This window comes from Neomonachus schauinslandi, chromosome 12, assembly GCF_002201575.2.
Source record: "Neomonachus schauinslandi chromosome 12, ASM220157v2, whole genome shotgun sequence".
In the NCBI taxonomy this organism is placed as follows: Eukaryota; Metazoa; Chordata; class Mammalia; order Carnivora; family Phocidae; genus Neomonachus; species Neomonachus schauinslandi.
In genome coordinates this window covers 11,206,424-11,231,342 of record NC_058414.1, presented here as the reverse complement: position 1 = coordinate 11,231,342, position 24,919 = coordinate 11,206,424, and the positions used below count along the sequence as shown (strand labels likewise).

The following is a 24,919-nucleotide window of genomic DNA, read 5'->3' as shown; positions in this document are numbered from 1 at the left end:
GGGGGGGGGAGGGGCACCGGGCAGGCAGGGTTGGTGGGATCTTTGCCCCTCACAAGGAAGACTGTCCGAACACTGAGCCCGGTCTGAAAGCGGGATGGGCACGCTGGCAAAGGGCGCTGTCCCTCCGCACAGTGGCCGCGGCAGCACCCTCCGGGCTCTTACCAAGCGGTCTGCGCGTCAGAGAAGGGGCGGACTCCAGGAGCTCCGAGACTTCCCACCTCCAGGAGGTGATGGATCTATGAAGATTCCTTCCCCTTGGCAGGTGGGGGAAGAAGAGGGGCGGTCTGTGTACTGGTGCCCTGAACCATGAAGAAAACATCCCTCCGGTAAAAACCAAAAAGGGAGGGATGAGCCCGTCTTTCAGTGCTGGCAACAGTAACTGGAATGGATCTAAGACATTAGAAGCTGCTCTCCAGCGGCCCAGCCTCATGTTTGAAGCATCTTGTAAGTGGTGCTCACCTTGGCACTGAGTCCTCAGCTTACCTGGGGGAGGGACGCGGACGTGTGGAGGGGGTGCCAGGGGCGCATAGGCGGTTCCCAGTCAGGGAGGCCGGTACGACATGGGGACACAGTCCACGCAGTGCCTATCCATGCCAACGCTAGGCCCAGCTTTGTTCAGCATCCTCCTGCTTCCTCCAAGAGGGCCACCAACTTGGAATGGAGGGGACAGAAGGGATGGGGAGACCCCCTCTACCTCTCTCTACATCAAATGGGTCCCAAAAAGCTTTGTTCCCCCCCAAGATTTGTAAGTCAGCATTCCACTAACCCTACCTTTTCACCTGCAAAATTGGTTTCTGAAAATTGCTGGCCGATTAAAAATTATTAGTTGCACTGTTGTTGTTTTTTAAATAACTTTTCTCCCTTAAAAGGCGGGTGGTGTACATATAAAGGGTGATGCTCGCAGACCAACAAATTCTGTAAATTTACAATAAGGCTGGCAAGAACGTCTTTCTTGGGTCTGAAATGATGCTTCTCATACTGGACAGGCTAGTCTGGCCATTCAGGTTCCAAGTTTTATTCTTACTCCCTTGTGACTTCCTGGGTACTGTGGGACAATCAGGAGATAGAAGAATCTCCTTCAGCCAAGACTTTCCAGAAAAAAAAAATAAGCCATTCATATCTGGGTTGGTTCAAGATGAACCTGTCTGAATACAGAGATGAAAACGCACAGAGCACCCCTAGGAGATGGAAGAATCCCAGGTCTATGTGCTCTAGGATTTGAGAGACAACGAGATGATGAGCATTTTAGAATTACCCAATATCAATGAACAAAGAGTAAGTGTCCAGCACTTGCTAGAAGGTTGACAGATCAATCCATGGGGTAGGACTCTTATTGCCAGAGCTACGAGACAGGTGAAGCTCCCCATCGTAAGACCCAAAGCTTGGCAATGCTTGGCCACTGGCAGTGGCACAAGACAACCCTTATACTGAGTGTCTTATTTTATTTTATTTTGAGAGAGAGAGAATGAGGGGGAGGGGCAGAGGGAGAAAATCCTGAAGCAGGCTCCCTGCTGAACGGGGATCCCTACGTGGGGCTCAATCTCATGACCCTGAGATCATGACCTGAGCTGAAACCGCAAGCGGGCTGCTTAACAGACTGAGCCGCGCAGGTGCCCCCTGAGTGTTTTTAAGTGCCTCTTAAAGGGTTTCCAGATACTGTCATTTGTATTTCAAAGTAGTCCTTTCTCAGTTTGCTGTGCGGAGATGGAATCATGTTTCAGTTTTCCAATGGCAAAAAAAGTACACAGATTTCAGAGAGGAAAAACACGCATGCTGTGTACTGATACAGAAACAGAAAGACACATGCTCAGTGGCACTTATACAGCTTTTATACGTATACATATTAGATGGGGATTTCGTAGTGGTTGGCAACTAAACTTCACCCAACAGAAATGATCATTTCTCACATTGTACAGCAGCTGCTCCTTCTTGTTTTTTTTGAATCAAGACACCAAAATGTACCACCACATTTCTGTGGCTCACTACCCCCACCCCGCTCTGAGCGTCAGGGGGCCAAGAGCCAGGAGAGCAGGAGCCCGGGGCAGTCCTGCTTCTGACCAGCTAGGGGACCCTGGGAAAACCCAACCTCCAAGCCTCAGTTTCCTTATCTGTAACACGGGTGTTTATTAGCACAGAGGACTCCATTCGGTTCTGGCAAGCTGTGATTTGCAGGAGCAGGGGGACATCTCCGCAAAAGCACGGTGAATGTCTTTGACAGGCCTGACCTAAATACTGGGCCATAGCAGCCAGGGATCATAAGGCAGATGTTGGGAGCTCATCAACCCCAGAGGTTCTTTCTTTAGCTCCTGCCCTCCTTTCTCACACATCCAAGCTGTCCACAAGAAGCTTTTTACTTGGTTTAATAAGATGGTCATGCTTTCTGAATCCAAAAACACTGAACCTAATTTGGTCCAAGAAAACACAGATGCCTTAATGCTCGCCCTCACGCACCTCATAAGCTATTTTTCAGGAAGCAATTTCTAGGACTTCACATGTGTATCTGTCCCCACATCAAAATCCTCAAAGCTGTCACTCCGTCATCATTAATATAAGAAAGAAAGAAGAGAACTAGAAACCATGAAATTGCCTACTTGGTCCTGCGGGCTGCCCAGGGCAAGTCGTCACACGTTGCTGAGGATGCCTGGGGTGCTAGGGGTCTCTCGACATTCTTGGGCTTTCCACGGGGCTTCAGGCAGGCAGACCCTGCAGTCTGGACCCCTTGGGCTTCCTCCCCCCCCCCAGGCACCCTATGTGTAGAACTTCTCCACATAGAGAATGGTGCATTCTCCCAGGAAAATAATTTGCTTTCTTCAGATGGGGCGGCTGGCTGCCAGGGAAAATCACTATTTTGTTTTCCTGGTCCAGTCCTTGGGCATCTCCTGCCCGACTCACCTGCTGCTTCCTTCATTGCTTCCACACATCTGGCTACCTGATGGCCCCCAGGGACTCCGATTTCCTTCTCCAGTTGCCAAGACAGCATGAAGCCAGACCCCTACTCTTCCTCTACCTGGCCTTAGTCAGTGACCCATGGCCATGCCCTCCTGCCCAGCTGTGGCCTTTAAGGAATACCAACTAGGAATGGGGAGGAAGAGGAGAGGGTGTGTGCGTGCGTATGTGTGTGTTAAACTCAGCTCTTGGTATTTCTCCAACGTCTTTCTAGACAGAGGTAAATTCAAATCCTAACCATTCCTTTTAAGAAATACTAGGTAATACATGAACAGAAAACAAAAAAGGTATTTTAATACGCTTTCCATATAAAAGAATTTAAAAGGTCAAAGTGGGCACACACACACACACACAAAGGAACCAGTTTTTTAAAAAATTTAATATTTAATACTTACAGTAAATAAAATTACAATAAAATTCCAAAGATAAGGGCATTGGCCCATCTTTGGTCAGTGTTAATCCCCAAAATCTGACCTCACCTGAAATTCATAGGATCTCTCTCTCTCTCTCTCTCTCTCTCTCTCTCTCTCACACACACACACACACACACACACAAAAAAAACAGTGCATTCCACTGCCTGTCCAGCTCTCCCTCCTAAAACCATGTAAGACAACAATTCTACTAAAAGCAACCATATGCCAGAGGAGTGGTCAGTATTGATTTTATTCATTGTAAGTCAATACCCAGTCCGCATCACTGGTCAGCATACCTACCAACGAAGGCACGTCCATGGCCCTCCTCCCTACGATGGGGCTTTCATAACCACCTAGGGACAAATAAACGACCCAGTGTGTGAACCCTCCTTGCACGTGTGTGTGTGTGTGTGTGTGTGTGTGTTACCAGGTTGAGGGGATAAGAGAAGACAGGAGACATGCATCTGACCACTTCTCTGCCCTCCAGACCGCTGGCTGCCAATCCCTAAGCCTAGGTTAGCCGTTCACTCACTCACTCACTCGCCCGCTCGCTCTGCTCTGCTCTAGCAGCAGCTGCAGTCCATGGACGGGGGGCTACTGACGTTGTTCAAAACCCAGCATGTCTGCCCTCAGCCGGGCCCTGATGCTACTGGGTGGTCCTACTCACATGTTCTCCATTCCTCACCAAAATCTGCCATTCTTACACCCACTCCTGCTATTCTCCTATCATCCTTTACAAGTTCATGGAGGAAACAGAGGCAAGCGGGCACTGAATCTCTTCATTCCCTCCTTTTCCTCCAGTTTTTATTTACAGCTTCACCTGCAGGTGAAGCTCTGGATCCCAAGGTCCTGCCATGCAGACCAGCCAGCAGCATGGGCCCATGGGGCCTACAAAGGACCCTGGCCCCCTGCTCTCTGTTCCCTCACTGCCCTGCACCCTCAACCCGCCTCAAACCGCCCATCCTCCAACTCCTGCTGGAGTGCCCTCCACCTCCTTAAAGCCTGACCCTTACTGAACAGCGCCCCTTCCCACACCCGCCCGCTGGGCCTCCCCCTGCAGACCCACCTTGCTGCCATCTCAGCTCTCCGGCTCCCTGCCCTGCACCAGCCTAGATGCCACCTGTGTGTCCCAGGGTCTGTGGTTCTGGTCCTCGAGCCCAATCCCCTCTTACCCGTCAGATGCCCCTCCTGGGGCTCACCCACTGCGGTGTGTCTTCCTTCCCTTTCACTCGTGCCCGATGCCGTTACTGCCCACACATACTTCTGAGACGAATCCTGAATCCTTATCCTCAGCGTGCCTTGCTCCTGAGCCCCTTCAGTCCGGTTCACATATACACTGGAAGTCACAGGGCTTAACATGGAAAGCTCCCTCCCACCAGGCCCCTCCTCCCCTCTCCTGATTTCCTGCACATATCCAACAGCTCTTCAGGCCCCGCTCACTTCTCTCTCCACTGCCTCTCTGGCCTTCCTCTGACATGACCTCCCTCTGCCCTCCACTTCCGAAGCAGGTGCATGGCCCGCCAGAGGCACCTGTGGCCCTCCACGCCTCCACTCTCCCCACCAGGGCCATCAGCAGAGGAGATGCTCTCACTCCCCTCTTCCCATTCACGTTGAGGATAAAGCCCAAACTCATCAGCTGTGCCTTCACAGGCCTCCACCATGTGGCCTCTGGATACCTCTCCAGTGGCACGCCCATAACTATAACTCAAGCCTGTCCACTACATGGCCTGCCCTGCCGCATGTCATTTCCCCAAATCAGCAAGAACATCCTCCCTTCCAAGTCTGCTTAGGCTGCTCCCTCTGCCAAGAATACCTTTCTTTTTTATCTTATTCTCCAGCCACACACCCCCCAACTCCTGCCAGCCCCCGCCTTAACTACTTCAAGAATCGCCTCTTCTGTGAGACTTGCCTTGATACTCCGTAGGCATCATTTACATACATCTAGTAAGTATACTGTACGGTGGTCTTTTACTCATCCACTTGTAAGGGTCCTGAGACCCGGCCCCATACTTTATTAATCTTCAGAACCAGATATGGTGGTTTGGCGCTTAACAAGGCCTCAGGAGTATCTGCTCACCATGAGCAGCACAGCAGTTAACAAAGAACCTTACACTTACAACTACGTGGACTTGGGTGCGAAGGAGTTGGGAAAATATGATGGTCCAGGGTTTCCTATATTTTCTTTCCCTGCATCCTATCCCCAACCTCCCTTCCTGAGCTTTGTTCCATTTGGGTATGCTTAAGAAAAAAGAAAAGGTTCTTACTAGACAGAAATCCCTTGGGCAGGGTCTAGACATGAAAAGTGCTATTGTATCCACGATTTCCCCGAGACACTCCTGCAGGGGAAAAAAAAGGAAGTTCGAATTTCTCTGTGGGCTGGCAAATTTTCTGTGCTTATTGGCATAGCTCTGGTGAATGCGTATCTCTCCAGACAAAAGGCCAACAAAACACTGAATGATCTGAAATTTGGAGAATAAGCAAGAGTCATGTCTCTCAGTTATTTCCAAAAGCTTTAGGCAGCAGGTCGTGGGCATGCTTTCAAGTGTATAAAGTTGAGGCTTAAGAAATTACTGGAAGTACACCTTTGGTGGCAACACTTCCCATCTTCAAAGGGATGTATATTCTGCTACTTGGCATCTTTCAAGATGTCTGTGACTGTCTTCTTTTTATGAGTTCTGCTTCGTACACATGCGTCACGACAACACATGCCACACAGATCCGAGACCGTATGCTTCACCTACCTTGCTCTGTGATTTGGCCATGATCAGCATCATCTTCAATCCAGCACACCCACTCATTAGGGAGCTAAGGTTATCCCCAGCTTAGGCTTACTTCAGGTCAAGAGTCAGAATGCCAAGATTCCTTTGGCCTTTTCCATTGCTGTCAAAGTCCTCCCAACAACTACAGCAAACAAATAAACAGTAACAAAGAGCCCCCACCCACTCCTAATCCTTGACCCTGGCATTGATCGATCTCAGTAGAAAAAGCCACCACGGAACAGATACCACTATCCAGGAATACAGAGGGTAGCTGCTGGAACTGGACAAAAATGCAGCCAGATGCAGGGAAGCTGGAGCACAGTATTTTTCCTGAGAGCATACAGAGGTATTTGCATTAACTCAAGCACTTATCGAGGTACCTGCAACTTTCAATTCAAGACAGATGAGACAAAGCTAAAAGTAAACTGCTTCCAGAACAAGTTAAAGTATATAAGGTGAAAGTAAAGCAAACACCTGTTAAGTCTTGCCAACTGTTATTTCCTAAGTATTTTCCTATAAGTGACAGATTTTTTAAAAATGCTTCTGAAGATGAATGCCAAATGTGGACGCCAAGTGAGTGTGCATGTATGTGTGCTCTGATGGAGTCACCTTGTGTGGACACAGCAGAGAAACGATCAAGGCTGTTTCCTATGACAACAAAATTCCAATAAAGCCTGGACAAACTAGCTGTATATAGTTCCAAACGAAACTTGGAAACGGTATCTTTTAATCATGACATATTTCAGAGAAAAACATAAGCAACATCAAGATACCCACCATCCAGGTCTACACATTAATAATACTTTGCCATATTGCTCAAAACCTTTGCTCTTTATTTTTTTTAAAGATTTTATTTATTTATTTGAGACAGAGAGAATGAGAGAGAGAGAGAGCACATGAGAGGGGGGAGGGTCAGAGGGAGAAGCAGGCTCCCTGCCGAGCAGGGAGCCCGATGCGGGACTCGATCCAGGGACTCCAGGATCATGACCTGAGCCGAAGGCAGTCGCTTAACCAACTGAGCCACCCAGGCGCCCAAAACCTTTTCTCTTTAAAGAAATGAGGTGATAGAGATACATCTGAACCCTCCCCACCTTGTTCCCTCCCTTCCATTCTCCCCAGAATTAACCACTATTGCTGATATCATCGATCCATGATTTTATATATATATATATATATATATATATATATATATATATATATATATGAGTTCATGAAGAACACAATTCCAAAAGGTGTCCCTAAAGTTCCCTAGAAGAAAAAACTAAAGAAGAGCCAAGAAGCATTTGAAAAGGAACAATAATAAAAGGTAATGGGCACTCTCAGATAAAATGTATCATACGTTGTAACGTCTGAAAGAAGGTAGCACTTGGCTAAAGAATAGGCAGGTCAATAGAATAAAACAGAAAAAGGCTATAAAATATAGTAAGGCAGCGTCAGATACCAAGTATCATTTCAAATTAGTGATAGGACAACTGGAAAATAATTATTTATCCCCAAAGAATTAAAATTAAAAAAAAAAAAAGATTTTGACACTTCACCACCAAAGAGGATATCCAAATGAACAATAAATATCTTAAAAGATGCTTAACTCCCTCAGACATCAGGGACAAGGTAAAGCCACACCTGAATACCACTACGCGGCCAACCAGAAGAGCTAAAATGAGAAATACGGGATATAACCTAGTGCTGGCAAGAACGAGGAGCAAATCCGTAAAACCACATGGGAAAACCAGGAGGCAGAGCGTCCTATAGCTAAATATACACACCCTCTCCAGAGCAGTCATTTCACTCCCAGCTGTGTACCCAAAAGAAACGTGTACCCAGGTCTACCAAACATCAAGTACCCCACAGCCAATGTCCCAAACAGCTGAACCCTGGAAACCATCCAAATGCCCATCAGCCGCAGAATGGATAAACAGAGCAACTTGGAACAGCAGGAGCAACCTGGCAGGCACCTTTCCGGGGGCTGCTAGTCTTTTCTCTGGACCTGCTTGCTGTCTGGACGATGCAGCCACTTCGGGAAAATTCAAGCTGCTCCCACATGCCATGTGCACTTTTCTATCTGCGTCTTATCCTTCTGTTAGAAACTTTTAAGAAACGAGGGGACGTTTTCACCTACCCTATTATGTTGCCAAGGGTCTCTGAGAATGAGCACTCACAGAAACAGCTTGACGGAAATCTAAGTTGCTCCAATTCTTGAAACGAATGTGGTGAGTTGCGGTCAAACCACACCGAATTTTTTAGCATTTTCATCATATCCTCATTTACAATTAGAAAAAGAAAAGGAAAATGTCAACTGCCAGCAAGAGGGGATTGGTGGAATGCATCGCATCACCAGCTACGTCAAGCTGCAGGAGAGTGGTATGCGACATGGAGAGCATCCCCAACGTAGGGCTACCTGAACACGACAGAGACTGTGAATAGAAAGACAAAGACTGAAAATAAGCCCAAGCATTAACAATGCCCATGTTTCTGGGTGCCTTTCTGGATTTCCCAATGAGCATGTGTTCCTTTAATAAAAATGAATGAACCAGAAGTTTGAGAGGAGAGCAGAAAACCAGGTAAGCAGTACTAAGGTCTCAGGCTCTAAGGGGCAAGCTGCCAGATGTTGCTTAAGCAGAGGTGCCCCTCATTGCTCATACTCTTTAGTTTCCATTTTCATGGAAACACTTTCCAAAAGGCATTATTTGACTAATCTCTGTATCATGGACCACATCATCTTCCTTACGTGGTGTGGTACCATCTTACATCACACACGTCCTCCAGCCTTTGGCTGAGCCCCCTGCCCTTGGCTCTATCTGAAGGGCGACAGTAACAGTGCTCCCCAGCTTCAGCCTACAAATGCCGCTCTCAAAAAATAATGACAAATATGGGTTATTTGAGAGGTTCGGTATTTAGGAACCTGGTAATCCAAGTTTATTGTGCTCCTGGCTTTGTTTCTTTTTTCCACTCTGAAGAGTGTAAAGCAAGTAAATTAGCATCAAAGAAATTTGCAAACACCCTCAGTGAAGCCATGCTGAAATAGAACTGTGTCAAACCAGATGCCGAACAGAAAACCATGCAGAGCACTCTATGAGGATGTTCGGGAGGTTTAAAAGAAGGCCACGGTCTGCGAAGAGTTAGCCACACAAAAGGCGAAATGCTCCTCCAGCAGAGGAGTCCAAACACAGACTATGACCGTGTCCTCCCAGGAAGATGAGTGGCAGAAGTCGGGTCGGTAATTAATGAAACCAGGTCTAAAGCACGCATCTCAGATTTCAGAGGATCTACTGCTTTTGTGACAATTACCTGCAATTATCAGCAATTCAGTCAAAATCGGGTAAAAACCTTGGATTTGCACCTGAAACTGGTATCTATAGACTGCCCTTCAAAACACCTGGGTAGGTCTCGACTTACCAATGGGACAGCACACTGTGGCCTAAACAAACTCATCAGTAGCTTTTAACCCAAGACGGACACATGCATATGACCTGTACAGATTAATTTGAAAGAATTGTAGATTTCCTTTTTTTTTTTTTTTAAGATTTTATTTATTTATTTGAGAGAGAGAAAGAGAGCGTGTGCAAGAGGGGGTGGGGGGGAGCAGAGGGAGAGGGATAATCAGACTCCGCACTGAGCATGGAGCCCACTGTAGGACTCGATCCCACAACCCTGAGATCATGACCTGAGCCAAAATCAAGAGTCGGACACTAAACAAACTAAGCCACCCAGGCGCCCCTGGATCTCCCTTTCTAAACTTAAATTATATTAACTCATTCCTTTCAAGCTCCTTCTTCTAAATTCCTGGGAAACCTAAGGTGGAGATCCTAGAGACAGAGTTTTTGAGGGGGGAAACCTCTTTAAATCACATACCCAAGTTCATTTAAAGAGATAAAGTGATGTGCGCACAGAATCTTCGGCATTCTTAATGTGAAACTCCTATCAACTAAGCTGAGTCACAACTCTGGTTATCACTGCACATGTTATATGAGAAAGATACAGTTTCCTGGTCCCTAATCACTGTAGGGTTCTCATCTCATAGATAATCATTCCTTCAAAGAGCCATTATCATCATTCAATGAATATTTTCCTAAAGAAAGTTAGAGCTGCAAAATCATCCTATAGACAAGTGCTTCTGGCAAATACTATGTCATGAATGTTTTTAAGAACCCAAACAAAGAGGGCACAGACACATGCCCATAAAGTACTGCCTAAAATAATTTTGAAGGGTCGATCCATTTTCTGGAGCCTATCCATGAACCTCAAGGGGTCCTGGACTGACATTTAAGCCCCCATGCTGAAAAAGATGGTTCATTTCTGTTTGAGGCCATGTTGCTCTTGAAATATTCCCACTACGCTCTATAGAATTTGTTCCCGACTGCATGGAGGCAGGAACTAGGATTTCCTAGGGCTTAGAAAACTGACACTACCTTCATGAGAAAGATTTTCGATAAAAACTTAACTCTCTTTTTCTAAGCACATATAGTCCCTCGTTTGTACTTAAAAATGAAATCTTCCCAAATTAAAACAAGGTACAAAATTAAACCAGCAGTTATATGTCAGATTTATACTTGTTTCATTAGTATACCCATGTATGATCAAATTTCTATCTTTAAACACTGACCTTCTCTCTGCCTCCAATCCCCCCACCATCCGGCATCAACAGTACAAAAGTCATTGATCTAGTCTAGCATGGTAATTAAGCAGTATTTTATAGCCTGGCCCCAGCTCATATAATTTTCAAAAAGAAAAAGGAACTAGATAAGGAATTTACAAAGCACTTGCTTCTCCCTCTCTTTCTCATCTATTGTTGGTGGAAAGAGAATCAAGGTATAGATACTTTTCTGATAGCCAGATGAAGACCTAGCAACAGGTACATCTAGGACCATGTTCCCCCTCTGCAGTCTAAAAAACAACAAAGCAAACCAGAGGACTATGACCTCATTCTATACCAACACTAGTCACCAGCAGGAAGAAGCAACAATAGAAATTTTCCTGCTGCAAGGGCATACTGCCACTGTCCTGTTACCCAGCCTTTTACACCCTTGGATTCCCCAATATTCAACCAATATGTACGCTGGGGTGGGTGGGTGTGTGGGTGTGTGTGTGTGTGTGTGTAAGCATCTTTTTTCCTTCAATTCACGCAGTTTTGGGGGTTAAACTGATGGATGGAAATAGTCTCAATTTGTGTGCAACTGATCAAAGAAGGTGCTTTGAATTTATGTGAAAAAGTTTCCCATTAAGGTGGTAGCTATTTTTTTTCAAACGTGATTCCTTTTAATTGCGGAAAAGAGCCCAAAGGCTTTGTCAAGGGGCACATGTTTTCTATAAATCAAAACATAAATAAATGTGAGGTTATTTCACTAGGCATACATATGGTTTTTGCTAAGTAAACTCTATTTATAAAACATTGTTAGCCTCCACCGGAACTGCTGTCAACATTTATAGGAAAGGAACTTTTCTACTGCTCTGCAACTTGCCAGGATTTGAAAACAAGCCTAGAAACATTAGTTTTTCAAGACAGATTTGATTTAAACTTAATGTGAAATGGGCCACTGTGTGTTTTCTAGCTTTTAAATGCTTGGAAGAAATCGTCAAATGAATATTAGGTGCATATTTTACCAGAAAATGTTTACATTGCTGGAAGTTCCATTATTTTAACCATGCCATTGTTCTGTTCTTTCTAGAAGTTCTCTTTTGGTTATAGGCAAGGGTCCAGGATTATTTTTCTTATCACTGTCAGGAGGACACACATATTCTGTGAAAGGGGAGTCTCTGACATCCCTTATAGCTTAGGATTCATAATTACCTCACTACCTTCTCCCAAAGGCTCATTTGCATGATCTCTCCTCCTTAGACGCTCACCCTAGACTATGAACGCATTTATCAGTCCTACTCAGAGCGGTTCTCAAAATGAAGTTTTCCATGAAGGGAATTAGCTGTAAACAAGCATGAAGCAATAGTTCTTCACAACCCACAGCAGACCACACGAGGTAACAGTGACTTTAATAATATTGTACATTCTCCATTTTCCATTCAACTTTTCTTTCTTGGGCTGCCGAGCCTTCCAAAACAGAATTCTTTCCAATGCTTTCGCAATCAATCCCTACTCTATGTGGACCTAAGCCAATAGTTACAGTAGAGTCGAGAGCGGTTCCAGAAAGAGATCTCTCGCTCACTCTTGTTTTTTTTGGTTTTTTTTTTTTTTATTTCCTTCCAAGTTGAATCTTCCCCAGTTGTCCCAGTTTCTCACTTCTTGGGGCACGGAATGCATTGACTTTTATTTTGACCTAGCAGGAGGAAAATGTTAACTAGTTCCATAAAAATAACTGAAAGGATTTTTAATATCCTAAAATCCTAAATTTCCAAGGTAATAAAACATTCAAATAGATTTAATGATTGCCTGCCTAATGTGTAACTACCTTCTATATGATTAGACTGCTTTGGAAACCATGTAAATGCTTTCACTCCCACATGATATTGTCCCAATCTACAAGCAGAATTCCAAAATACGTATCCCGACTCATAGAAGGAATTCTATTTCCCCGCAGTACACTTAAAGGGGAAGGTTGCTTACAAAATGTAGCCATGGTTCCAATAAACTTAAAAATAGACATAGACAGATCCAGAGGAAAAATATGTTGTTTTTTCTATCATTCGTTTTTGTAATTTTGCAGGTTAGCAGCTAGCTCCCAGAATGAGACACTAATGAATTTGAAATGATAAGGAAATATAAGGAATTATAAGGCAGAATTCCCCAGAACTTCTGTTCCTAATCAATCACCAGAGATCAGTGACATCATTACAGCCTTTGATCACAGCTCCTCTTTCAAGCTCAGATGGGACCAGATTGATCCTTGCTGGCAAGGAGAAAGGAGAAACACCTAGGAGTACAGTTCACCGTGAAACATGAGCAGTCATCAGCCTCTCGTCCCCTCCTTGGGGAGGAACAGAGAGCACATTCCAGGGCAGCCCGACCCCAAACAATAGAGCCACCTCATTAAATCCAAATCGAATTCCCATCTTACTAGGATTCCCAAAGCGCTTTAAAAGAGGAGCGTCAGACAATAAGCTACTTTTCTTTCAGTCTGGTCTTCCTTATCCACTGGACCTACCCCGGACAAGCCCCAAATCCCTTCACCATGGGGAGGGAAGAGGTTCTGCGGATTTTGTTTTTCTCATTCTGCTCATTCCAAAGCATTTCATTCAGAACTCCCCCCCACCCCCGCACGACCCCCACTCCCCCGCCGCCTTTTGAATTTCACTTAATGAATCTTTACTAAAAACATGGGTTACTCCACACTGGCCAAAAAGGTGGTCATGGAATGTCTCGTTGGCTCCGATAATTTCAAAATGACTTGGATTGCAGTCACTGGGAATGTCCTGATCTGAAATGGTCCCTTTGGGAATGAAAAGTTTTAAGTGATCTTTACTACTTCAGTTCCATTGTTTGTTTTTTTCCTCCCCCTCCTTATTTGTAATACGAATCTAATTGAGCTTCATGAACATGGTGGAACGTAGTGTATTATGTCCCTCATCAGGTGATCAATGATTTCATTAATAAGACAGATAACAAAACTGTCATATCATCGACACTGTTATGAAAGATGATCCTGGCTTCCCGCTCCATTTTCCAAGGTCCAGGGTTCTCTGTGGCAGCTCTGAGTCCATTCAATATTTTCCACAGACAGAGAAAAGTGAAAATCCATTTTGAAACCAATTTCAATTAGGATCCAGAAGCTGTTATCACAGGTGTCGCGGAATGAGTCCGTGAGGGGAAATGTCGCCTATCCATTCTGAAATGAAACCTTATCAGGGGCTACAAAGATGGCTGGGGACAGCCTATCTGTAAATTACTTTTCATCCTGTGTTAACTCAACCTTAGTCCTGTCATATGGAATGCTTTCCACCCACTGGTAATAATCTAATGACTAACTAGAGAGAGCGCCCAAACGGCTTCCAGCCGGACAGGGCTGTCCCCTTAAACAGGGGTGCAAATGCAGGCACAGTGGGCCAGCGGGCAAGCAGAGGGGCAGGCATGCTTTAAATGATAGAACGAAAAGTTTATTATGGGAAATAAAAGAAGCCCGTCTCCACCCACTGCATTCCTGGTGATTTTTCCATTGCAAACTCCAAGGCTCCGTTACTTCATTAATGCAGCACCCAAGTCGGGAGGCTTTTCTCTCACATCTTCCAGGCTCCTTTTAGCAAATTATCCCATGACGGCGGATTTATTCAGTCAAAGACCTCGGACTTTGAGAGGCAACAAAAGAATCAAGAGACTTTCTGGTCCACCTGCCTGGCGAATGATGAGCCAGGGAAAAGTCTCCCCCAGAGAAACCAATCAAACCATTGTGTGGCGCAGCCAGACCTTTTCAACTGTCAAGCCAGAGAGCAGGGGAAGAGATGAAAGGACGCGGGATGAAGCTACCATTTACGGAACCATGTGGGAATGGTCTCCTAAGATTTAATAATTGGGATGGAACTCAACTTTCTACAACTAAAGGGGAAAAAAGAGAGAGAGAGAGAGAGAGAGAGAGCCCGAGAAGAGGAAAGAGTCAAAGAAAGGGGTAAAAAAAAAAAAAAAGGAGAGAAAAAGGAAAAAAAAAAAAAAGTAAAAGTCAGAGTAGGAAGAACTTTTAGAATAAAAATTTCCCCTACCTGAGATGAAGTCCCATCTATAAAAGCAGAGGGGAAAAAGAAGGAAGTTACCAAAAACAAACAAACAAACAAAAAATAACAACAAAAAAAAAAACAAAGGAAAGAAAATAAAAGAGAAAGAAAGAAAACAGATTTAACAAAGGCTTTGCTATTTCTTCTCTAGGTTGGAGCTGCATTACATGTTCTGATTCTAGCATTCTTGTGCAATTAATTCATAGAGGCAAAACAACAGCAGAAAAAGCCCTCTTTAATAGGAGTGCCTTGTAGTTTTAAGTAAAAGGATATTTTAAATTGGCCTAAAAGGAAACAATACATTGACTGGACACTCAGAAAAGACAGACTAACAGAGACACTAGGTCATATATTTCTGGGCAATTTTCAAGAACATTTTACTTCCACTAACAATTCAACATGAAATTTTTTTTTTTTTTTTTTTTTATTTATTTGACAGAGAGAGACACAGCGAGAGCAGGAACACAAGCAGGGGCAGTGGGAGAGGGAGAAGCAGGCTTCCCGCGGAGCAGGGAGCCCGATGCGGGGCTCGATCCCAGGACCCTGGGATCATGACCTGAGCCGAAGGCAGACGCTTAACGACTGAGCCACCCAGGCGCCCCACGAAATATTTAAAAAGAAAGGGAAAAACTATGCAAACAGGGCCTAAAAAAAAAAAAAAAACATGGACTTTTTAAAAACATGAAATACACGTAACGTTAAGCAGCAACTGTAGTTCTAATGTTTCCTGTTATTACTGGTGACTCTTATGGCATGTATTGCTAAGCCAAGTTTAAAAAAGAAGTATTTGTCAAATTTTCGGTGGGGGGTAATGCTGGACCTGTGTCCTGACTGTGGTGGTGGGTACGTGACTTTTATCAATTTGTCAAAACTCACAGAAATGCACAACGAAAAGGGTGAATTATGCACCATGTAAGGTTTTTTATTTTTATTTTTTTAAGATTTTATTTATTTGACAGAGAGAGCACACAAGCAGGGGGAGAAGCAGAAGGAGAGGGAGAAGCAGGTTCCCTGCTGAGCAGGGAGCCCGATGTGGGGCTCGATCCCAGGACCCTGGGATCACGACCTGAGCCCAAGGCAGACACTCAACTGACCGAGCCACCCAGGTGCCCCGGTTTTCTTAAATAAATGTGAATGACCACAGAGATATGTGGAAAGATTTCCACGTAAACAAGATAACACAGAAATTTTTGCTTTCACCATCTCCCCACCTCCTTCTCTGCCTGGGAGCCTGGTGGACCCAAGCACTCAGTGCGGCAACCCTCTAGCATCCCACCTTGTGAGCTGCCTGGACACGTAGGCCCTGCCCCCACCTGGGCCAAAGGAGGCAGAGGCCACTGAGCCACCTCCCCAGAGGGAGCATGCCCACCCACAAGCGCCATTTTGGCCCTGAGCTGTTGCTGTTACTGTTACGGTTACTGTTTCTGATTCTGACCAGTTTATTTCTGGAAATGTGAAATAACCACATCACTTGATCACAAGCAATCAAAGCAGCCCAGAAACTTTCCACAAGCAATACACATCATGTGGTGGCTTTTTATTCCCAAGTTTGGAAAGCTCTGGCAAGATGGGTTTGATATTCATTCCTCATTTATCTGAGTGCCCAAGAACTGTCCTTTTAGAGGAGAAATCCAATAGTTATTTACACAGGAAAAAGGAGGCTTACCCTCAGGGAAGCCCATTAGCACAGATTTACTGATTTCATCCCATAATTTGAATGAATATTTATGAATGAGAAGTAGACCCTGAAAGCATTTGATTAGTTAAATCCAAACGTGTGCCAATTTCGGGACCAGTGATTCGAGGCAGTTTGCTGATCGCAGCTCCTGTCATCCGCTTACCTGCCTGTTAAACTACGTCCTGAGGACCACATTTTAAGAGTTTTCTGCAAACCAATACCCTCTAATTCTCTTGATCAGATTAAAGTTTACCCACTCCTAGATTATTTCCAAATGATGTTGTGCTGAAAGAACGAGATGAAAAGTGCCCGTGAATGAAATCCTGTCGACTTACACTCAAAAGAGCCTAGTACAAATAATAGCTGACATGGTGGGTTACTCATGGTGCCAGCCTCAGAGATGTTAAGTATTTAGCCTAAGATCACACAGCAATGAAGCAACAGAGCTGGGATTCAAGCCCTGGCATTAACACTACCGCTGGGCTCCACATGTCCCCTGTCCCCATGGAGCGGCCGTAAATCCTGGCAGGCTTGTGCATCATACTGTGCAGGCCCACTGAATGTCCGCTGGGGACCTCCCAGCACAAGACACTGAAGGGGGGTGGAGCATGGGGGGTACAAACCAGGTGCTACTTTCAAAAAATTTTAACTAAGGAAATATAAATCAAAACCACGATGAGACACCACCTCACACCTGTCAGAATGGCTAAAATCAAGAACACAGGAAACAATAAATGTTGGCGAGGATGTGGAGAAAAGGGAGCCTTCTTGCACTGTTGGTGGGAATGCAAGCTGGTGCAGCCAGTCTGGAGAATAGTGCGGAGGGTCCTCAAGAAGTTAAAAATAGAGCTACCGTATGACTCAGCAATTGCACTACTAGGTATTTACCCAAAGGATACAAACATATAGATTTGAAGGGATACATGCACCCTGATGTATATAGCAGCATTATCAACACTAGTCAAACTGGAGAAAGCCCAAATGTCTATCGACCGATCAATGGATAAAGAAGATGTGGTATATATACATAATGGAATATTACTCGGCCATCAAAAAGGAAGAAATCTTGCCATTTGCAACGACATGAATAGAGCTAAAGTGTATTATGCTAAGCGAAATCAGTCAGTCAGAGAAAGACAAATACCATATGATCTCACTCATACGTGGAATTTAAGAAAGAAAACAGATGAACATATGGGAAGGGGGGGTAAAAAAGAAGGAGAGAGAGAAAGAGAGAAAAAAGCCATAAGAGACTCTGAATGACAGAGAACAAACTGAGGGCTGATGGAGGGAGGTGGCTGGGGGATGGGCTAGATGGGTGATGGTTACTCAGGCGGGCACTTATGATAAGCACTGGGTGTTGTATGTAAGTGATGAATCACTGAATTCTACTCCTGAAACCAAAATAGCACTGTATGTTAACTAAAATTTAAATTTCAAAAAAATTTTAACTAGAAGGTAAACATTAAGTGTTATGGAGAGGGGAGAGAGATGAATAAGTGGAGCACAGAGGATTTTTCAGGCAGTGAAACTATTCTGTAGGATACTGTCATGGTGGCTACATGTCCTTATACATTTGTCTAAGCCCACAGGATCTACAGCACAAGGAGTGGACTCTAACGAAAACTATGGACTTTAGTTAATAACAGTGTGCCAATATTGGTCCACCAATTTTAACAAATGTACCATACTAATGTAAGATGTAAATAACAGGGGGATCAAGGGGGTTAGGGGGTGGACGGGAACTCTCTATACTTTCTGCTCCATTTTTCTGTAAACCTAAAACTTCTCTAAAATATAATCTAATCTATTCATGCAAATAATCATCATAAATAAAATACCCAAAAAACCAAGTGCTACCAGGTAGTTCCCAAAAGGACACAAGACTGTATGGAGAGAGAGAGAGATGGAGGACATCGTCACATTTGAGAAGAATTTACACTCATTCTATGGAAGAACAACATCAACGAAAACAAAGAGCCCTTCAATTTAGCTAAAATATGGGTTACAGATGGAAAAGTATGGTAGCAGCAGATCAGACTGGAAAGTCAGGCTGCGGTCAAATTTTGGAAGATACCTAAATGTTAATCAAAGGGTTTTTGAACAGTATTCTCTATGTAGCTGGGAATCATTCAGGGTTCTAGAGGAGGGGCATGGCATGAGCAGAACCATAAAAAAATTAATTTGGCAAGAACAAGTCCCATAAATGAGAAGAGCAGAGACCAAAGGCAAGGTGATTGGATAGAAGGTTATTTTAACTGTCTAGGCATGAGGTAGTAGGTTTTAAATAGCACAGCGCAGTAGGGTGGCCTGAAGGGACACAGGGGTGAATAATTACAGAGGAAAATCTACCAGGACTTCAAAACTAGTAGGATGTGGGAAGCACGAGAGACGGAGGGGTCAAAGGTGATGGTGCGGTTTCAAGCCTGGGTGACTGCAGGAAAGGTGATCTACTCAGCCTAAATAAGAATCAGAGGTTGCCGGGTTCAGGGACACGTGAGTGTGGAGAGCAAGGGAGCCAGGGCTCTTATGAGAACCAGATTAACAATCATTAGTTAATTGGTTTAAAAAGGTGAAACATAAAATCTAACTCTGATACAACACAAACCATCTCCTAAATGGGAAACACTTTACCCCAGAAAAAAGAATCAAGAAAAGGGACATGCACATGCTGTTTCTTATGCTAAGCCATATAATCAATGTTAGTTTTCAAGCTTAAAAAAATTCAAAATAAATTTTCTCAAAATTATCTTCCTGATTTTCTGGCTTAAGAAACCATTCAGAAGAATGGCACAGAAACTTTGCTATCCATCCTTCCTTAAGATGTGCAACTTGGTCACATTCAGGATTTGTGAAACATCTTGAACTATTTTTCAAGAGTCCAGCAGATTCAAAATTACTTTTTCCAAACATTTTTCCCTTCATTTCAAAACCTATGTGTATTTTCAAGAAAACACAATCCTTTTGTTTTGGATTCATAACATTTAACTCATCCACATGCTCTGACCAAGAACAATGGCTGACATCTGCTAAGCTCTTCCGACAGAAGGCTACAGACACTGCCTCACTTAATCCCCTAAAGATCCTGTGAAGTGGGTCTCATTACCTTCTTGCTAAAAAGATGAGGAAACTGAGACTTTGAGAAGTTAATTTGCCCGCACTCACACAGCCAGTCCAGACCTGGTGCAGAACTCAGTCCAAGCCTTCACATCCCCAAACCTAACCAACCAAAGGTTGGTTCTCCTAACCAACATCCTATAATTTGGAATCCATTTTATCTGACAGCCCTTCCCATCCATCTGTCATGTGCCAGGAAACAAAATGTGGCCAAGAAAAAAAAAAGGGGGTGTTGAACATCTAAAGGCACAAGAAAACTAAAACTCACAGTCTACAGGGTACAAACTACTCACCCATTTCTGAGCAGAATTAAGTACATCCTCGCTTACCATTAAAAAAAAAAAAAAATTCAGCGAGACGAGAGCTCATGGTGGAGAAGAGCCAATGAATTCCAAATTCCCAACAAAATTCTGAGCCACCTTACTCCCAGCCAGGAGACCAATTGCTATCACGATACACTGATAGGTGTTACTGGACAGTTCAAAAGAAAATCCCAGGGCCAGGAAATAACCAAAGGTCAAAGTAAAAAAAAAAAAAAGTATCTCCTTACGTATTTGCAGACCATAACACTCTCCCCTTACAAACCTTTAAGAGTCTTTTTTAAGCAGAGGAGAACCAAGTCCTTCCTCTTGGAAGAAACAGAGTGAACACGGAACTTCCTCTCCATTACTAACCTATCAACTCTGGTTTCACATTGCATCACCATTAGGATAATAATTTCTGCTTTCTATCACTTAAGGTATGTTCCCAATAACCATCAGAGCCAATAAAAGATCTCCAAGACCACGGCCTACATACGTTCATTATTAGGGCCTTTCTTGTTTTTAAAGCAGAATAGTAAGTTAATAAGAAAGATCAGATTACCCTTTTCAAAGAAAATCATAGGCCAAAAATGACATAAAACACTTCAAACTGAAAAGTCAGTTATTGCAAATCATGGAAGAAAACGTTACAGGATAAGGATAGTGTTTAAAACGCCAGAATATCTGGATTAAAAAACCATTTACTATTTACAAAACAGAACGTGCAGCTTTGAAAGCAATGAATCCATACCAGCAACAAACAGATTATTAAGGAATTTTACTTGCAGTGCTAGCATATTAACACATTTGGTGGTTTTTAAGTAAACAATGGCACCTAATATGTGGGCACTCACTGTATATGTGAAATATATTAGATGCCAAAAATAATCCTTCATTCACAATTGCACTTAACAAAAACTCAGAGAACTAAAAGTCTTTTCTTCTGTCATTTACGTTTACTAAATAACATTAAAGCTTAAAATCAAACACATGAAACACACACATTGTGGTTTCTGGGTAAGAATACTAAATGCTTTCTAGGTTGATAGAGGCTCTTCAATGTTACAAAAAATCAAACGTGGCTTGTCTTTTTCCCCCATACAAGACTCAGAACAGCTTTTCGCTTGTGTGTGTCATTTTAAATTTCAGTGTTAAGAGTCAAATGCTTATTTAGAAGGCTGTTCAGTTTTTGAACCATACATTTGGGTTGTGCGAATGTGTGTGTTTAAACAAAACTCTGTATGAATGTTATTCTAGGACTAGATACTCAGCTGAGAAAACTAAGAAAACAGATGTGTAAGGACATGCAGTGGAATGTGTGTGGTTTGGCTAGAAGGTTCACAATCGGGAACAAATCGTAGCACACAATGGCTGAAAAAGTATATTAAGTCAACCTAACACAGCACCAATAACAAAATTTTTTTGTTTGCTTGTTTTGTTGGATTTTAATCATGAGATTGTGGACGGGGGCGGTGGAATGCATGTATTACATCCATTTGGTTCTTGAGGCTAAACTCATCTTTAGCCATTCATGGACAAATCCCTGAATTTCAGAGCTTCATAAAGAAAGCCCAAGAACACCCCTGGACATAGCAGCAATTAGTACTAGCTACGATAGGATGGACATGATCTTAATGTGCATTGTGTGAACGGCTTCAGTGCAGGTATCCAGGCACCACTGAAATGTTTGGAAAGAGAAAAGAGAGAACAGGAGACAGGGCGGACAAAAGAACTGATGATCGAGGCCATGGCAGCCACCTGCCAGCAATACCCAGCACACCAGCAGCCCCACGTGCAGGAAAACCCAAACCAAACCTGGACCGAACCCTGCCAACCTCCCCCACGCCCCCACTGAGCTGGATGACCCCAGCCAAGTGTGGAGGGAAGCAGGAGACCAGGTAGGAGTCTGCAGAACAAAAAAGAGGCTGGGTCATTCCAGCCCCTGGAGCAGGATCCTGGGACTACAAAGAGGCTCTGAACTAGTTAGGAAAACCTGTGAAGGACCCTGGTACAATTATTAGCATTGCTCACGTGGAGCAATCATGAAGCAAAAGGTTTTTGTTCTTGTCTTTAAATTTGCTTTCCGGTTTTCCTGGAATCTTCCAGGAGAACTGCAACCCATGCATAAAACCACCACTTCCATTTCTCTTTTACTTGGTGGGGTCTTTATATTATCCCAAAATAAACATTTAATAAAGCCCTTAGGAGAAACAGGAACACTGGGAACATAGAGCTGGCCGGGTTAGCAGGACAGCTCTCTTTCAGGCACTTGCCCTGCAAACCTCATGAGCATTTGCCCCAAACAGGACAGGTTTTACGCTCAGGAGGCCACGTGTGTTTCAAGGACACAGGCCAATGGGGCCAAAAGCTAGGAGAGTTTGGTTCAGGATCCATGATTACTTCAGACGACAGGACCAACTTCGTGAATCATAACTGCTCCTTCTCTGGCTAATGTTCTCGAGGGACTGCTTGGCTCCCACAGGGCTGGTTAGGTTGGTTCTGTTCTGAGTCCCCCTAACCAGGTTCATGAGAGGATCGTGGTCAGTGTGGCTCGAGACAAACTCAGCGGCACCAAAACCCTCCCAAAGCACGTGTGGGAGGAGCAGGAGTGGCAGCACCTTCAACGGGACAGACCCACCTCTGCGGGACAGACCGACCTCTGGGCGAGGCTGCTGAAATTCCACAAGGACAGTGCCTTCCAGAGGGTCCACAAGGGCAGCCAATGGACACTCGTTCTCACCTGTGCTCACACCCACATGCACACTCCTATACACTCATGCTCGCACATACCCACACACTTCTGCACACCCTCATACCCGCTCATGCACACACAAGCTGTAGATAACCAAAAGCTCATGTTTCGCGAAGCGTAATACCCAGAAAGTGCTCATTCCTACATCACTATTAAAAATTATCAAACAGGGCGCCTGGGTGGCTCAGTTGGTTGGGTGACTGCCTTTGGCTCAGGTCATGATCCCGGAGTCCCGGGATCGAGTCCCGCATCGGGCTCCCTGCTCAGCGAGGAGCCTGCTTCTCCCTCTGACCCTCCCCCACTCATGTACTCTCTCTCTCTCATTCTCGCTCTCTCAAATAAATAAATATTTTTAAAAAATAAAATAAAATAAAAATTATCAAACAACCTACCCTGCATGTACTGATTCTATTTCTGGAATAAGAAATTTGCCTAATTTTTATGAATTCCAGGGAAAAAAAGAAACAAGGGTCACGTGATGTTTTAAAAGGTGAAAACAGGGCTTCTTTAACCACACTGGAAGAATAACACAACTATCCAGCTCCATTAAAATAAGATCCAGTCCGGACTTTAAATACCACAAATAAAGGGAGAAATAGGGACAAATTTCCACATGTATGTAAATTCATTATTTTAACTCAGACATAAATATATGTCCCTGAGGATCAATTCAAAACTGGACTCATTAGCAGCAGATTTAACACCAGCCCCTCCCGTGGCCCAGCCAAGCCAGCAACGCACACTGGTGACATCCAGGAAGGGGAGCCTCGGACAGGGATGGGCACGGGGAACAGGGGCCAGGCTCCTCGGTGTCAGCTTGGACAAGGCCACAGTCAGGAAAGGAAGGTGCAGTTACCTTCCAAAGTAGATTCTGACTCTCCAGTTGTATGTAAAAAAAAAAAAAAAATTATAAGTCAACCTAGTAAAGTCTTTCTTGGAATAAATAAAAGCCCATAGGGAGGGAGGGAGCAGGTTGGCTCATGCAAATCAGGGTGCCCAGATGTGCAGTGCCCTAAAGGTTGGAGAAAAGACCAGCTCATTCTTCTCAAGGGCACATGGAAAAGTGGAGGGTGGTGGGAGGAGGCTGGGGAGGCTATGAAATCTACAAAAAGCAAAGGCACCTACTGGCCTAGGACAGTAGAAAAGAGGGAAAAGGAAGCGGTCACCATTAACCTGTTCAGTCTGGTTTTTTCCAGAGGGGGGCTCTGGAATTTGTTTGCAATGCTCCCTGTTTGAACTGAAATGCCTCTCAACACTGTGCTTAAAATATTAAAATATATATATATATATAGCACCCAGAAACAGCAGCTAGGTGTTATCTGTGAACACAATTCAGTCCATTTTTATAAGCCAACAGCCAAACCTGCGTCTCAGATACCAGTGTTACCTTGAGGTCCAACCATTAACAACTTTTAAAATCCTTTCGAATGAACTGCACAGAGTTGGTGGGGGAGGCAGGGATCCTCTCACCAAATCTTGACAAGGCAACTTTTGTGTCTTTTGTAATAACTAATAACTAATTATTCCAACTAGTGTAGACTTTCCATGTGAAATGCAAAGTATTTTGAACTCCTGCCAGACTAATCAAGATGATTTCCAAAATGCCACAACAGGAACTTCCTATAATAAATAACCTATCACATTTACATCTCAAATTAGAAAATTTGGAAGAAAACATGTAGTTTTGGTGCCAAAATAGAGCTCACTAAAACCTGCCCATCCCGCACCCCCCTTTTGCTTTCTTTAGCCTCTAAAGGAACAAACCCTGGTCCAGGTGCAAATGTTCAATGGACAAGGAAGGCAGAGAACACAGAAATGACTCTAGGCTCGGATGCTGGTAATGCCCACAGCTGCTCACCATTGGAAGTGGTGCTGGAGGCCACGGCTTTCTCACTGACATCTCGCGAGGAGCATTTCACTATGGAATTCTCCACTTTCTTCTTCTCAGTGGTTGTGGAGCTGTGGGACTGGGCCTCCATGATGCCTTCTCATTACTTCAGCTCTCTGCTACCAGGAATGCCTAAAACAAAACAATAGCGCCATCAACTTCCAGGAAGAGTGGGCCAAAAAAAAAAAAAAAAATTCTCACTTAAAAGCCCACTTCACCTGTGGCCTGAGGAGGGGTCTAAGAGCTTTATTTAAGGAGTTTGAAATCTGGAAGACCCTTGCCCACAAGTTTTCTTGCAAAAATACCTCCAAGTTGTAATAACAAGCCAGTCAAGTTCTGTCTGACACATGCAAAAGGAGAAGGCAGGGAAGTATCCATAATGTGAGACTTTTCCCAAATTCCTACTGGGCA

General features: G+C 44.1%; 1 protein-coding gene across 1 annotated transcript in view; it reads right to left on the bottom strand.

Annotated features, from left to right (window-relative positions):
* The window catches only part of GLI3 (GLI family zinc finger 3), a 258,993-nt gene extending 234,394 nt beyond the window's left edge, over positions 1-24,599 (bottom strand). The window contains exon 1 of the mRNA XM_021703657.1: positions 24,479-24,599. Coding sequence (XP_021559332.1) covers positions 24,479-24,599 — 121 coding nt within the window. The remainder of the gene's footprint in view (positions 1-24,478) is intronic.
* Between the last annotated feature and the right edge of the window lie 320 nt (positions 24,600-24,919).